The sequence below is a fragment of the Coregonus lavaretus genome (genome assembly GCF_964263955.1).
Source record: "Coregonus lavaretus genome assembly, contig: HAP1_SCAFFOLD_2725, whole genome shotgun sequence".
Lineage (NCBI taxonomy): Eukaryota > Metazoa > Chordata > Actinopteri > Salmoniformes > Salmonidae > Coregonus > Coregonus lavaretus.
The window spans coordinates 60,130-75,416 of NW_028165601.1; the positions used below are offsets into that span (position 1 = coordinate 60,130).

At 46.6% G+C, this 15,287-nt stretch overlaps 1 protein-coding gene across 1 annotated transcript; it reads left to right on the forward strand.

Moving 5' to 3' along the window:
• Positions 1 to 406: 406 nt before the first annotated feature.
• LOC311115689 (tripartite motif-containing protein 16-like) lies at positions 407 to 8,458 on the forward strand. The gene is made up of 6 exons (XM_084190844.1): positions 407 to 1,009; positions 1,420 to 1,515; positions 6,309 to 6,542; positions 6,660 to 6,819; positions 6,945 to 7,004; positions 7,241 to 8,458. The coding sequence occupies exons 1-6, from the start codon at positions 428 to 430 to the stop codon at positions 7,756 to 7,758; spliced, it is 1,650 nt and encodes a 549-aa protein (XP_084046970.1). The 5' UTR covers positions 407 to 427; the 3' UTR covers positions 7,759 to 8,458.
• Positions 8,459 to 15,287: the final 6,829 nt, after the last annotated feature.

The following is a 15,287-nucleotide window of genomic DNA, read 5'->3' on the forward strand; positions in this document are numbered from 1 at the left end:
AAATTGAGTTTTTCAGTGATTGCAATTATTAATTTTTGCATTTACATTTACATTGTAATCATTTAGCAGACACTCTTATCCAGAGCGACTTTCAATTATTGCAAAATGTGAATGACAATTTTAAAAAATGGTATTGAAAAGTATTTACTATTTTGAAATGTTTAGTTCAGCCCAGTGTGATTCTAATGACAAAATACTCAAAAGTAATTAAAATACATATTTCAAATAGATGTAAGATAAATACTGACCATCTCTGGCTACTACCCAACACTCTGTCACACTTCCTTATCAAAGAAACCACACCCCCTCTACATACAGAGTACACAGTCAAGAGGAAGCCCCTCCCTGTCCTCTGGTGTAGAGTTCCTTGAAACAGAAAGTTATCTTTGACACTGCCATTGCTTAACCTACGGGAGAGAGCACCAAAATGGCAGAGAATCAGGAACTGTTCTGTTGCTCCATCTGTCTGGATCCATTGAAGGATCCGGTGACTACTGCCTGTGGACACAGCTACTGTATGGGCTGTATTAAAGAAAGCTGGGATCAGGATCATCTGAAAGGTTTCTACAGCTGTCCCCAGTGCAGACAGACCTTTACCCCAAGGCCTGTTCTGAAGAGAAACATCGTGCTGGCTGAGGTGGTGGAGAAACTGAAGAAGACAGGACTCCAGGCTGCTCCCCCTCCTGCTCTGTGCTATGCTGGACCTGGAGATGTGGCGTGTGATTTCTGCACTGGGACCAGAAAGCAGAAAGCCCTCATGTCCTGTCTGGCGTGTCTGGCCTCTTACTGTGAGACTCACCTCCAACCTCACTATGAATATCCTGCTTTGAAGAAGCACAAGCTGGTCAAAGCCACCGCACAACTACAGGAGAAGATCTGCTCTCATCATGACAAACTGCTGGAGGTTTACTGTCGTACCGATCAGCAGTGTATCTGTCTGCTGTGTGTGATGGATGAACATAAAGGCCATGAAACAGTGTCAGCTGCAGCAGAGAGGACTGAGAAACAGGTAAGACCAGAACTACTTGTTGGTGACTGTCTGATAAACAAATAATAATTACAGTAGGAACTAAGGCTGTTTGAATATGAGATCATTCAAATGAAATCAATCCACGGCAGAACAAATATGAACACAAACCTTGATTATATAGATATGCTAACCCAGATTCTCCAAATGTATCACCATTTTCTAAAGTCAAACACCATCATCATTCGTTATCAAACACCCAATCAGCTCCCCTGTTTTGTGCACTGTTAAAACTATAATCATTCACATAACAACTTAATAATATAATTTCACACAGACAGTTCCTCAACATATTAATCCCTATCTTCTATGGGCCCTATGTCACATTACTATACTATTGATCCACTGGACAAATAAAGCTTGATAGCTCATTGAAGAGTGATTCTCCACAGAGGCAGCTGGGGATGAGTCAGCAGAAGGTCCAGCAGAGATTCCAGGAGAGAGAGAAGGAGCTGAAGGAGCTCCAACAGGCTGTGGAGTCTCTCAAGGTGAGTATTGTTGACCAGAGGAGACACACCATTTCACTTCTCTCCTCCAGTCAGAGAGAGAGAGGGGCCCGTCTCCAATCCCACTGGCTCCACTGTTGGGAACAGGCTGTCTGGACCCCTTTCAGAGAATAGTCTGCTTAATGTAACCGGTGGGATATGAACCCGGGTCTACTGAGGGAGAAACCAACATCTTGGGGGTTCGATCCCCGGGACCACCCATACGTAAAAATGTGTGCACACATGACTGTAAATCGCTTTGGATAAAAGTGTCTGCTAAATGGCATATTATATATTATTATGTTACACCAAGAGGAGATTCCCTACTGGGCCGACACTGATTTTAAAGTCACAAGTGGGCTACCTCATCACATAACCATGAGTAACCATGAGTGACTCATGTCCGCTATACATTAACACGGAGCTCTCTCTCTCTCACTCTCTCTCAATTCAATTAAATGGGCTTTATTGACATGGGAAACATGTTACATTACCAAAGCAGGTTAAATAAATAATAAACGAAAGTGAAATCAATGATCAGAAATTAACAGTAAACATTACACTCACAAACGTTTCAAAGTAATAGAGACATTTCAAATGTTATAATTCAAGTGCAAAGAGAGTGAGCCATTCGCCAGACTGAGTTCTGGAGGTGAAATGGAAATGAATGAGGGAGAGTTAAGTGAGGTAGAAGGTGTGGTGAAGAGCTCGGAACCAGAGCCTGGCATCAATGGACATGATAAAGAAGAATCTGGTGCAGTAGGAGTTACATTGTAGGACAAAGTGGATCCATTCGTTTTGGCAGATCCATTTGTGGTTTCAGGGTGGGTGGGAAAGGAGTTGGGTGCAGTTGAATCAGTGAAGGTAACCTGTAGTGGACTTGTGATATTTGTTTGTGTTTCTTCTGACCAGAGGGAGTGGGCACTCCGTGTCACGCAACTTGGGTCAAGATCTGTTTCTTGCTTTGCTCTTAGGAACAGGGCACCATTGAAAGGAGTGATTTCTGGGGTAGCGTTAAGTGTAGAAGTGGAGCAATTAAGGTTGAAGACTGCTGGTGTTTGTGATTCCTGCCGTTTGGTGCAACACAGACCCGGTGGTGAGCGTGGTGAAACATAGGAGTCACTGTCAGTCCTTTTGAGTTTTTAGTCTTTACCCAACAAAGTCATGGTAGGATATATCAGTTATCCTGTTAGAGCTTTTGTGGCGAATCCACTGCTTTGTTTCAGGTGCAACGTTTATGGTCAGCAGTTTGTAGGAGGGAGATTCCAAGATGTGGGAAGTGTGCAGGAGGGCATGGGATAGAGGATTGTGTAGTTTCGGTGGATAAAGTTGTGTGTGTCAACTGTTGGGATGCCCATGTTGCTGGGGATCGGAAGTGTCCGGTGCGAGAGAGGCAGGATGAGGTGGCTAGAGTCAGAGAAGTGCAGAAGGTGTCGTATGCTGAGACAGTGAAGAAAGTAGAGGAGGATGGGTCAAGGGTGAGAGATCCTGAGAGGATCCCTGTGAGTAGTAGATCTGTGCCAGCACAGAGGGATAGGCCAACGAGTGATATATGCTTCAGTAAAGTTAGCATAATATACGGAGGGGGTACCAGGAGGGAGGAGAGTAGAGCAGGGCCAAGTGGTGGTGCGCAGGCCGTGGAGAAAGCGGTGGTGGGGAGGGTTGCAGCTGGGCTACATGAGCTGAGGCAGGTTTCTGTAGTAACAGAGACTCCGGTGGGCGAAGGCTTGGTGGGCTCATCCCAGGAAATATTGCCTGTCATTGGGGAAGAGGCACTGATCAGGGGGGAAGTGCAGGGGGGCAGAGACTGGGGAGGAGGAGGACGGTACCGTGCCAATGGAGGAGGAGGAAGAGGGGGGAGGTGAGTCTGCGGGAGCGGAGGACAAGGCGTCTCGTTTTCAGACGGCTCATTGGATCCAGAGCTGACAGACAGTCAGGCTGAGGGCCCAGTATATACGCTGAGAGAACTTTCTAGGTTCCTGATGGAGACTAAAGGGGAAAAATAAGGTTCTGCTGGAGTCTTATTTTATTGATCCTGGAAGGTTTGTAAGGTCAGTACAACACGTGATGAAGAATGAGGGGTTTCGTGTCATCTCACCCAGGAAGCGGTACAGGCTGAGAAAATGGGTCATGGGTTTTTAAGGGCATGTCTTCAGAATCTGCTTAAATGGATGGTTTTTTCTGGCATGGTGGCTTTATGGGCTTCTCTACTTGATTTTGATTGTGGTGATTTCCCTCCCACCTCTTATGGAGATTTCACGGTTAGACTTCCTTAACATGAACGGCGGCAGAGACTGGGGGAATATGTCAAACCAAAACATTTAGACGTGATTTTTTTGCAAGAGACACACAGTGATGTGATTAATGAAGTGTATTGGGGGTCTGGTGGAAGGGGGCGCAGGTGCTGAGCCATGGCACAAATCTTAGTGCAGGGGTAGCAAAAGAGGTGTGTAAGGGTAGGTTGTTAGTGGTTAGAGCCAAAATCAATTTCCTTGTCTTTGCTTTCCAAAATGTGTCTGCACCTAGTACAGGGCTCAGTTCTCTGTTTCACCAGGGCCCAGGCAGGTGTCCTATTGGAAATTCCATGTAAAGCTCTTCCAAGATGTCACTTTTTGCTCATGCTTCCAAGGCTTTTGGGAGAGGTGGGGACAGCAGAAGGGGAGTAACTTCTGTTGTGGGGGAGAGGAGGGAGCCTGATGGGTGGGTAACTTCTGTTGTGGGGAGATGAGGGAGCCTGATGGGTGGGTAACTTCTGTTGTTGGGAGATGAGGGAGCCTGATGGGTGGGTAACTTCTGTTGTGGGGAGATGAGGGAGCCTGATGGGTGGGTAACTTCTGTTGTGGGGAGATGAGGGAGCCTGATGGGTGGGTAACTTCTGTCGTGGGGGAGATGAGGGAGCCTGATGGGTGGGTAACTTCTGTTGTGGGGAGATGAGGGAGCCTGATGGGTGGGTAACTTCTGTTGTGGGGAGATGAGGGAGCCTGATGGGTGGGTAACTTCTGTTGTGGGGAGATGAGGCCGCGGCTGTGGAGTTGTACTCTGATTTATAGAGGGCATAACTCTGTGATCCTGGTTGTTCTCAGGTTCTGCTCACAGACCTTTCCAAACTCTCTCTGTCACAGAGAATTGACATTTCCCTGGCCTTTCACAAACTCTCAGCTGCCGTCTCTCAGACAGTCTGCCTCTGATTTTTTTTTTTAAAGGTCTGGGAAATTATTGGACAGGACGTGTGTTGAGTGAGTGCGTCGGGGTGGGGGAGCTGTCGCTAAGCTGTAGACGGGAGGCTTTGACTCTCCTGCCCAAAATAGGGATTTGAGCGACATAAAGAACTGGAGGCCTGTGGCATTGCTCTGTGTGGAATATAAGGTCTTTACCAAGGTCCTCGTTAACAGACTGAAGTCCCACCTGGACTCTATTGTACACAAGGACCAAACGTACTGTGTACCAGGACGCTCAAACACAGACAATCTGTTCATAATCAGGAGAAAGCCTTTGATAGGGTGGACCATGAATATCTGTTCAATGTGTTGTTTTGGTTGTGGGGAGAATTTTGTGGCCTGTGTTCAAATGTTGTACGCTGGGGCTTCATGTATGGTCAAGGTGTGGGGAGGGCTCAGTAGGCCAGTCTGGGTAGGGAGGGGCATTCACCAGGGACAGTTCCATCGTTCTGACTCAAAGCGGTGCAGAGGCTACTGTACCCTACGGAGGTGGGCTGGAGGGAACCAGCATGTGCTCTGTTGAGGAGGGCTGTTGGTTTGGGGCTGGATCAGCGGCTCTTCATCATGCGGCAGGAGAGACTCAATACAGCAGGAGTCTCTGATTTCTATGCTGCAGTACTGAGGGCCTGGCAGCTGCTGAGGCCCACACCAGAGGGGGGGGTGGTGCCTGGGCCATGGGTATGGGAGGAGCCCTTCTTCCACAACCCACTGATCCTGTTGAGGTCCACTCATTCAGCCATCCTGCAGGGACCTTTAATGGCAGCAGGCATCAAGAGACTAGCAGACCTGCGGCTGCCGTGTTGTGGAAACCCCCCCAAGAGTCGGCACAGCAGGCGGGACAAACGTCTCTTAGGCTGCTGGAGAGAGTCATGGGGGAGGTCCAGGAGGCTCTGCCTGACCCAGTGAGGAGGGGGCTGGAGCAGCCTGAGGAGGGGCCACCACCGTTTCCACCACTGCAAGTGACAGCAGAGACTGGGGACTAGCAGGAGAGTCTGGAGGACTTACTGACTTTTAACACTCTGAGCTTAGTGGGAGTGAAGGGGCATCAGTGGCAGGGGGTTGTGGGGGCTGAGAGCATGGCAGGGTATAGGTGGAGGGGCTCTATAAGCGCCCAGTGCTGGAAAGGTCAGGGGTCGTCCAGTGGAGGGTATTACATAGAGCCCTGGACACCAATAGCTGGTTGGCTCGGGTTGACCTGGGAGTTGGGGAGGGGTGTCCGTTTTCTGCAATGACAGACTGTTCATCATGTTTTTTCTGTGTTGCCAGGGTAATGCCATTACTGTTGACGCCTTAGGGTTGAGTTTGAGTTGTACAAAATGATCAACAGTGTGGAGATGTTTCAGGAGGTATGGGGGCTCAGGGGGGCTGTCTGTACGGCTGGAGAGGAGGGGTTGGAAGGACGGTTGGAATGTGGTGCTGGTTGGTGTATTGTACTGTGGTGTTGGGTACTGGATAATGTGATTGTGTGGAGGTTGTGGTGGCACGCAATGTGCTTTTAGGGGTGGGGGTGGGTGTGTTAGTGTAATGAGGATGGCTCATTAAAGTAAGACAAGTGTCTCTCTCTCTCTCTCTTAACAGCGCTCTGCACAGGCAGCAGTGGAGGACAGTGATAAGATCTTTACCGAGCTGATCCGCTCCATTGAGAGAAGGCGCTCTGAGGTGAAGGAGCTGATCAGAGCCCAAGAGAAGGCTCAAGTGAGTCAAGCTGAAGGACTCCTGGAGCAACTGGAGCAGGAGATAGCTGAGCTGAGGAAGAGAAGCACTGAGCTTGAGCAGCTCTCACACACAGAGGATCACATCCATTTCCTCCAGGTAACTCAACTGCCTTGTTACATGTGATATGAAATTAAAACTCAATGTGAAACTCTCAATCATTTGTTCTGTTCTCTCGCTCTCTCTCTCTCTCTCTCTCTCTCCCTCTCTCTCCAGAGTTATCAGTCTCTCTCCGGTACCAGTGTATCTTCAGACTTACCCAGCATCGTTGTCCGTCCTCTTCAGTACTTTGGAGATGTGAGTAAGACTGTGTCTGAACTGAGAGAGAAACTAGAAGACGTCCTTAAAGGAGAATGGACCAAGATCTCCACTACAGGTGTGTTGAAAATAATAAGAACATCAACTTTAGACCATTAAAAGTTCCCTACTAGTCATATACATGTGGAATATGGTGTGATGATAACATTCCCTCTCTCTGTGAATGTGTTTGTGTGTCTGTAGTGAATATAGTGGAGGTTGTACTGCCTCCAGAGCCCAAGACCAGAGAACAGTTCTTACAATGTGAGTCTCTTTATTCTGAAGTAACTAACAGTCTCTTTTTACTGACACTCCTAACAATCCCTCTAGAAATATATAGCAATAGTAGATCTAATCAAAGACTGGGTATCTATCTGACTCCTCATATTTCTCTGATTTGATCTCTGCTGTGCTCTAATCAAAGACAGGGTAGATACAGTATCTGACTTCACTTATTGTTCTAACTCCCCTCATTGGTCTCTGCTCTGCTCTTCTCCCAGATTCCTGTCAGCTCACACTGGACCCAAACACAGCACGCACACTCCTCTCTCTGTCTGAAGGGAACAGAAAGGTGACCGATACAAACCAAGACCAACCATATCCTGTTCATCCAGATAGATTCACAAACAACTTGATGGTTCTGTGTAGAGAGGGTCTGTCTGGACGCTGTTACTGGGAGGTGGAGTGGAGTGGGGAGTTGGTTGTTACAGCAGTCTCATATAAAGACATCAGCAGAACAGAGAGTGGGACAGATGGTGTATTTGGAAACAATAACAAGTCCTGGAGTTTACAGTGTTATAGTGGTGGTTATTGTTTCAGACGCAATAATGTTGTGACTAAAGTATCAGGCCCTCAGTCCTCCAGAGTAGGAGTGGACCTGGATCACAAGGCAGGTACTCTGTCCTTCTACAGTGTCTCTGACACAATGACCCTCCTCCACAGAGTCCAGACCACATTCACTCAGCCCCTCTATCCTGGGTTTTGGCTCTCTGGGACTGCTGAGCTGGTTAAACTGTAGTAGGGTCCACATAGATACTAGTCATGCTGGTGTAGTCTATAGCTGAGCTGGTTAAACTGTAGTAGGGTCCACATAGATACTAGTCATGCTGGTGTAGTCTATAGCTGAGCTGGTTAAACTGTAGTAGGGTCCACATAGATACTAGTAATGCTGGTGTAGTCTATAGCTGAGCTGGTTAAACTGTAGTAGGGTCCACATAGATACTAGTCGTGCTGGTGTAGTCTATAGCTGAGCTGGTTAAACTGTAGTAGGGTCCACATAGATACTAGTCATGCTGGTGTAGTCTATAGCTGAGCTGGTTAAACTGTAGTAGGGTCCACATAGATACTAGTCATGCTGGTGTAGTCTATAGCTGAGCTGGTTAAACTGTAGTAGGGTCCACATAGATACTAGTCATGCTGGTGTAGTCTATAGCTGAGCTGGTTAAACTGTAGTAGGGTCCACATAGATACTAGTCATGCTGGTGTAGTCTATAGCTGAGCTTGTTAAACTGTAGTAGGGTCCACATAGATACTAGTCATGCTGGTGTAGTCTATAGATGAGCTGGTTAAACTGTAGTAGGGTCCACATAGATACTAGTCATGCTAGTGGTGATGGTCCACAGATGTGATTATTCATTCTACTCTGTTTTATGTACAACGATTTGACTGATTTGATCTACAGAAAATGTTATGAATAAAATTCAGTGCATTCATATTTTAAGTGACATGTTTCTCAATTGGTTCTAATAATAATAATATGCCATTTAGCAGACGCTTTTATCCAAAGCGACTTACAGTCATGCGTGCATAATTTTTTTTGTGTATGGGTGGTCCCGGGGATCGAACCCACTACCTTGGCGTTACAAGCGCCATGCTCTACCAGCTGAGCTACAGAGGACCACCAGTCTCGGCCCTAATTGATGTGTTCTGTCATCTGGAGCTGCATGGAAAATAATCCAGGAACAAACTGACAATTCCCAAGGACTAGTCAGCCCACTACAAGCTGGAATAACTTACTTTCTACTTAAACTATATGGGCCGGTTTCCCCGACACAGATTAAGCCTAGTCCTAGACTAAAAAGCATGTTCAATGGAGATATCCGGGAAACCGGCCCTAAATTTGGCAACTTTTATTCTCCCATACTGCTCAGTCAAGCAACATTAAACCTGTCCAGCAGGTGGTGGTATTAACCAAACAATAAAAACCCAGCACATATCTTGACTTACCACTCAGTATATCAGTAATGTTCAGAATTGTACTTTAATATCATTGGAGATTGATGGTCTTTTTAATCCACTATCTAGAGTCAGGAACAGATGAAGTTAGGTCTGCTACTGTTCAGTTATTAAATATGATTCATGGTGATGGGAAATAAAAAATACATCTAGTAGTAGTTTTCCTTTGCTATTTATTCCAAGGTGTGTCTTTAACTTGTAAATGGATTGTGTTGAAGCTGGCATGTGGTGTGGATGATAGAATAGAGTGAATAGAGGAGAGAAGAGAGGAGGAGAGGAGAACATCATATAGAAGACAGATAAGATAGAGAGACAATTCATACCCAGGGGAGTTACTGACTCTGGCCCAAATGACACCCTGTTCCCTACGTAGTGCACTAGGCTACTTCTGATCAGATCTAAAGTAGTGCACTACATAGGGAATAGGGTGGAGATTTGCTCACTGTCATTAGAATGAAGATTTCCATACAGGAGTTACTGTCTCTGTCCCAAATCTCTCCCTGTTCCCTACGTAGTGCACTAGGCTTCTTCTGACCAGATCTAAAGTAGTCTTCTAGATTGTACATGTTTTCTCCCTGTCGTTAGAAAATGACAATATGGTAATGACTTTAGTGGTTTCCTCCCCCTTTGTGTTTTTATTGGTTGTGTGTTATGTGTGTTGTTGTGTTAGGTTTTCCCCCTGTGTTCCTAATTGAAAATCCATTAACAATGAATCACAAACAAATTATATTCCAGTTGTGTTTAGACAACTTCATGGCTGACATCCCCCAGTTCTGTTAAGACCCATTGAACTGGGTCACATTCTAAATGGTCACTTGTATTGATAGTCCATACTGGGCCTAACTGGGGTTAACCATACTGGAGGGTTTCTTTCTGCACACATATTCCCTCATATCCAGAACTTTACCTGATGTCCCGTCTCTCTCTCTCTCTCTCTCTCTCTGCCTCTCTCTTTCTGCCTCTCTCTCTCTCTCTCTCTCTCTCTCTCTTTGTGTGCCGCCCGGTCGCTGACGGCTACGACAGAGCCTGGATTTGAACCAAGATCTCTAGTGGCACAGCTATCACTGTGATGCAGTGCCTTAGACCACTGCACCACTCGGGAGACTATAGAAAGCAGACAACCTCAATATGGTTCCATTCCTGTAGCTCTCTCTCTCTCTCTCTCTGTCTCTGCCTCTCTCTCTCTCTGCCTCTCTCTCTCTCTGCCTCTCTCTCTCTCTCTCTCTCTCTCCCATCAAACCGTATAGAAAGCAGCCAACCTCAATATGGTTCCATTCCTGTAGTTATCAGGACACATGGGGTGTGGAACTATTATCTCCTTTCTAAGTGTGAACTTGTCCACTTCCCTTCATGGATTTAAAAGGAAATGACTGGTATATGTAAACTCCCTCTACCCCATGCCAACACCAATCCAATGCTGTACAATTAATTCCATAGCTTAACATGGGAAATGCTCACTGCCTCCCATAAGAGTAATTGAAGCGTTGGATGAGATAGGACCCTGCCTTCACCAGGGGATATTTGTTGGACCCGTCACAACAGGAGGGGGGCCTCATCCTCCAGCTGCCCAAAGAAAGCCAGGGACTGCCTTGTGCTCCAGTCTCCAGCAGGGGGCAGCAAAACCCTATAGACCTGAAAGGGAAAGGGAAGAAGGTGAATTTACATTGATGTTTCCATAGAGACCTGAGTCCTATTCACTAGGCACCAAACTGAAGATAATTAGCTGAAACAGGGAGGGACTAACTGAAGGAGAAAAGTTTTTGATGTTTGTACTTTTAGGACTTTTCTATTGGTTCCATTACAACAGGCAAACTCAATCAAGCACTGCTTATTAAGTATTCAACATGATTTTAAATAGTAATTGAATGCAGGTCTGTTTCCACGTGCAATAAGCCTGTAACATCTTGTATGATCTTATGAGTTAACAGTGTATCAAATGGAAGGGCAAGTCTCACCACTGAGAGGAAAACATCACTGGTCCACCTCTGCATCAGGTCAGCTATGTTGATCAGTACTGTCCCAGGGATGCTGGGAGCAGAGATGAACTCCCCTGACCTGATACCCACCTATGGAGTTGTCATTTTAATATCAGTTTAACCCCATTACTGCTATAACACACGCAAGCCATGTTAATAGAATGAAATGGATCCAGGTTCCATTTATTCTACAATAGATTTACTGCCTGTGGAACACTTCTCAAAAGTGGTCTCAAATCAAGGTGACTGCAGGTCTCAATCCCAAACGAATGGGGGAAGAATTAATGAAATGGCCACCCGGACTATTTACATTGAACCCCCACCCCCCCCCCACCCCCTTTTTGATTTTACACTGCTGCTACTTGCTGTTTATCTATGCATAGTCACTTTACAAATGACCTCAACTAACCTGTACCCCCACACATTGACTGGCAGAGCTACTCCACCTCAAGAATGACCCCCTGTATATAGCCTCATTATTGTTATGTCATTTTATTGTGTTACTTTTTGATTTGATTTGTTTTTTAAATTTAGCATTTCACGGTAACCTACACCTGTTGTATTCGGTGCATGTGACAAATGTAATTACATTTTATTTTATTTGAAAGTGGCACCATCTAGAAAGATGGCATTTAGAGGTATGGAGAAACAAGATTCACACAACAGAGCTGACCACAACTGGACTGGACTGGCTGGGATATTTTCTTTACACATTGTCCTTTCAAGGATGGTTCCAGAACTTGGCTTGACTAAGCTCTGTAGTGTTAGCAAGCCCAGTTTGGCCCTGCTTGACTCAGCTCTGTAGTGTTAGCCAGTCCAGTTTGGCCCTGCTTGACTCAGCTCTGTAGTGTTAGCCAGCCCAGTTTGGCCCTGCTTGACTCAGCTCTGTAGCGTTAGCCAGCCCAGTTTGGCCCTGCTTGACTCAGCTCTGTTGTGTTAGCCAGCCCAGTTTGGCCCTGCTTGACTCAGCTCTGTAGTGTTAGCCAGCCCAGTTTGGCCCTGCTTGGCTTGACTCAGCTCTGTAGTGTTAGCCAGCCCAGTTTGGCCCTGCTTGACTCAGCTCTGTAGCGTTAGCCAGCCCAGTTTGGCCCTGCTTGGCTTGACTCAGCTCTGTAGCGTTAGCCAGCCCAGTTTGGCCCTGCTTGACTCAGCTCTGTAGTGTTAGCCAGCCCAGTTTGGCCCTGCTTGACTCAACTCTGTAGTGTTAGCCAGCCCAGTTTGGCCCTGCTTGACTCAGCTCTGTAGTGTTAGCCAGCCCAGTTTGGCCCTGCTTGGCTTGACTCAGCTCTGTAGTGTTAGCCAGCCCAGTTTGGCCCTGCTTGACTCAGCTCTGTAGTGTTAGCCAGCCCAGTTTGGCCCTGCTTGGCTTGACTCAGCTCTGTAGTGTTAGCCAGCCCAGTTTGGCCCTGCTTGGCTTGACTCAGTTCTATAGTGACAAACCGTCATCAGTGTGTTGGAGGGGATCAGTCTGATCAAGGAGAGGCGCAGAATCACTGATCTGGACCACTTAGTGAGTCAATATTTGAGATGCAAGTGGATTTGTAGATTAGTGAGTCTGTGCAGTTCACCGCAATGGATTTGATCTAAAACATGCACAATGTCATGAAGACCACTGCTACTCCATAGAATGAAACCATCCCCTATGAGGACTAATGACCAACTCTGAAACTCACCACACTATGCTGTACTGACAGCATCATCATCACACTAGCATTAATGTTCACACTCTGGGGCTCATTTGTCCACATTTAAACTGGTCTAGGTCTCCTTACAGGTGAGACACATTTAAACTGGTCTAGGTCTCCTTACAGGTGAGACACATTTAAACTGGTCTAGGTCTCCTTACAGGTGAGACACATTTAAACTGGTCTAGGTCTCCTTACAGGTGAGACACATTTAAACTGGTCTAGGTCTCCTTACAGGTGAGACACATTTAAACTGGTCTAGGTCTCCTTACAGGTGAGACACATTTAAACTGGTCTAGGTCTCCTTACAGGTGAGACACATTTAAACTGGTCTAGGTCTCCTTACAGGTGAGACACATTTAAACTGGTCTAGGTCTCATGTGTGATGCACTTCAACAACTATCTGAATTGTCACTCGAGCTACAAAAGAGAGACTGCACAATTATTACTGCACACAGGGCAGTCACCAGGGAAGTGAGGGTGTTATTACTGCACACAGGGCAGTCACCAGGGAAGTGAGGGTGTTATTACTGCACACAGGGCAGTCACCAGGGAAGTGATGGTGTTATTACTGCACACAGGGCAGTCACCAGGGAAGTGATGGTGTTATTACTGCACACAGGGCAGTCACCAGGGAAGTGATGGTGTTATTACTGCACACAGGGCAGTCACCAGGGAAGTGAGGGTGTTATTACTGCACACAGGGCAGTCACCAGGGAAGTGATGGTGTTATTACTGCACACAGGGCAGTCACCAGGGAAGTGATGGTGTTATTACTGCACACAGGGCAGTCACCAGGGAAGTGATGGTGTTATTACTGCACACAGGGCAGTCACCAGGGAAGTGAGGGTGTTATTACTGCACACAGGGCAGTCACCAGGGAAGTGAGGGTGTTATTACTGCACACAGGGCAGTCACCAGGGAAGTGATGGTGTTATTACTGCACACAGGGCAGTCACCAGGGAAGTGAGGGTGTTATTACTGCACACAGGGCAGTCACCAGGGAAGTGAGGGTGTTATTACTGCACACAGGGCAGTCACCAGGGAAGTGAGGGTGTTATTACTGCACACAGGGCAGTCACCAGGGAAGTGATGGTGTTATTACTGCACACAGGGCAGTCACCAGGGAAGTGAGGGTGTTATTACTGCACACAGGGCAGTCACCAGGGAAGTGATGGTGTTATTACTGCACACAGGGCAGTCACCAGGGAAGTGAGGGTGTTATTACTGCACACAGGGCAGTCACCAGGGAAGTGATGGTGTTATTACTGCACACAGGGCAGTCACCAGTGGACAATACAGGATACAGCCAGTTCATAGAGGAGCTGAAGGTGCTTTATGCTCAATACTGGCCAGAGGATGCAGGAGCACTGTATGGAGAAACAGTGATAGAATCTCTCTGCCAGAGGTTTGGCATTGGCAGTCCACGTACGGTCATACGGGCCTACAGGCAGTACAGGGACACTGATGGTAATGATAAAGGAGACTTTCCAGATGGACTTAAAGAGATGTTGATGGTGGTTAGCACCATCCCCATCTCCAGATGGACTTAAAGAGATGTTGATGGAGGTCAGCACCATCCCCATCTCCAGATGGATTTAAAGAGATGTTGATGGAGGTCAGCACCATCCCCATCTCCAGATGGACTTAAAGAGATGTTGATGGAGGTCAGCACCATCCCCATCTCCAGATGGACTTAAAGAGATGTTGATGGAGGTCAGCACCATCCCCATCTCCAGATGGACTTAAAGAGATGTTGATGGTGGTCAGCACCATCCCCATCTCCAGATGGACTTAAAGAGATGTTGATGGAGGTCAGCACCATCCCCATCTCCAGATGGACTTAAAGAGATGTTGATGGTGGTCAGCACCATCCCCATCTCCAGATGGACTTAAAGAGATGTTGATGGAGGTCAGCACCATCCCCATCTCCAGATGGACTTAAAGAGATGTTGATGGAGGTCAGCACCATCCCCATCTCCAGTGCAGAAGGCCAGCAGGGATTTTCTCAAATGAATCTGATTTGCACCTCAACCCGCGCCTCTCTGCATACCTCCACCATATCAGGGCTACTCTTTCTGAACCTTGTTGGCCCACCCCTGACAAAATTCAACCCAGTCCCCTATGTGAGGTCATGGATTGCTAAAGGACCCAGATGTGTCACAGACACCAGGAGCAAAACAAGAGATAGGGAGGAAAAGACGCACCAGGAAATGGCCGTGTTGTGGAAGGTTCTGGAAAACTTTACAAACTTGTTCTGTCCTGTGAAGTTAATCTGAATATGCGCTTCATATTATCAGATAGGCAGGAGGCCTATATACTATAATATGTGTTCTGCTGTAGCATACATTGATTTATTTTATTTGAAGTATATTCTGATATCAAATCAAATGTTTGTCCTACAGTGATGTCTTGAAAAGTATATGAAATGTGAGTCTTGTAAGCCCCACCTCTGAGTATATGAAATGTGAGTCTTGTAAGCCCCACCTCTGAGTATATGAAATGTGAGTCTTGTAAGCCCCACCTCTGAGTATATGAAATGTGAGGATTGTAAGCCCCACCTCTGAGTATGTGTTCATATGCATATGGAGGGTGTTCTGCAGTGACACCTAAAAATGTTGCTGTACATTGATGTCTTGAAAATTAGGCTG

What these genes read in the sequence shown, in the direction of transcription:
- LOC311115689 (XM_084190844.1), top strand. Translation starts at nt 428, where the DNA reads ATGGCAGAGAATCAGGAACTGTTCTGTTGCTCCATCTGTCTGGATCCA. An exon ending in AGGCTGTGGAGTCTCTCAAG is followed by an intron (nt 1,516 to 6,308) that starts GTGAGTATTGTT and finishes CTCTCTTAACAG; the next exon opens with CGCTCTGCACAGGCAGCAGT. An exon ending in CAGAGAACAGTTCTTACAAT is followed by an intron (nt 7,005 to 7,240) that starts GTGAGTCTCTTT and finishes CTCTTCTCCCAG; the next exon opens with ATTCCTGTCAGCTCACACTG.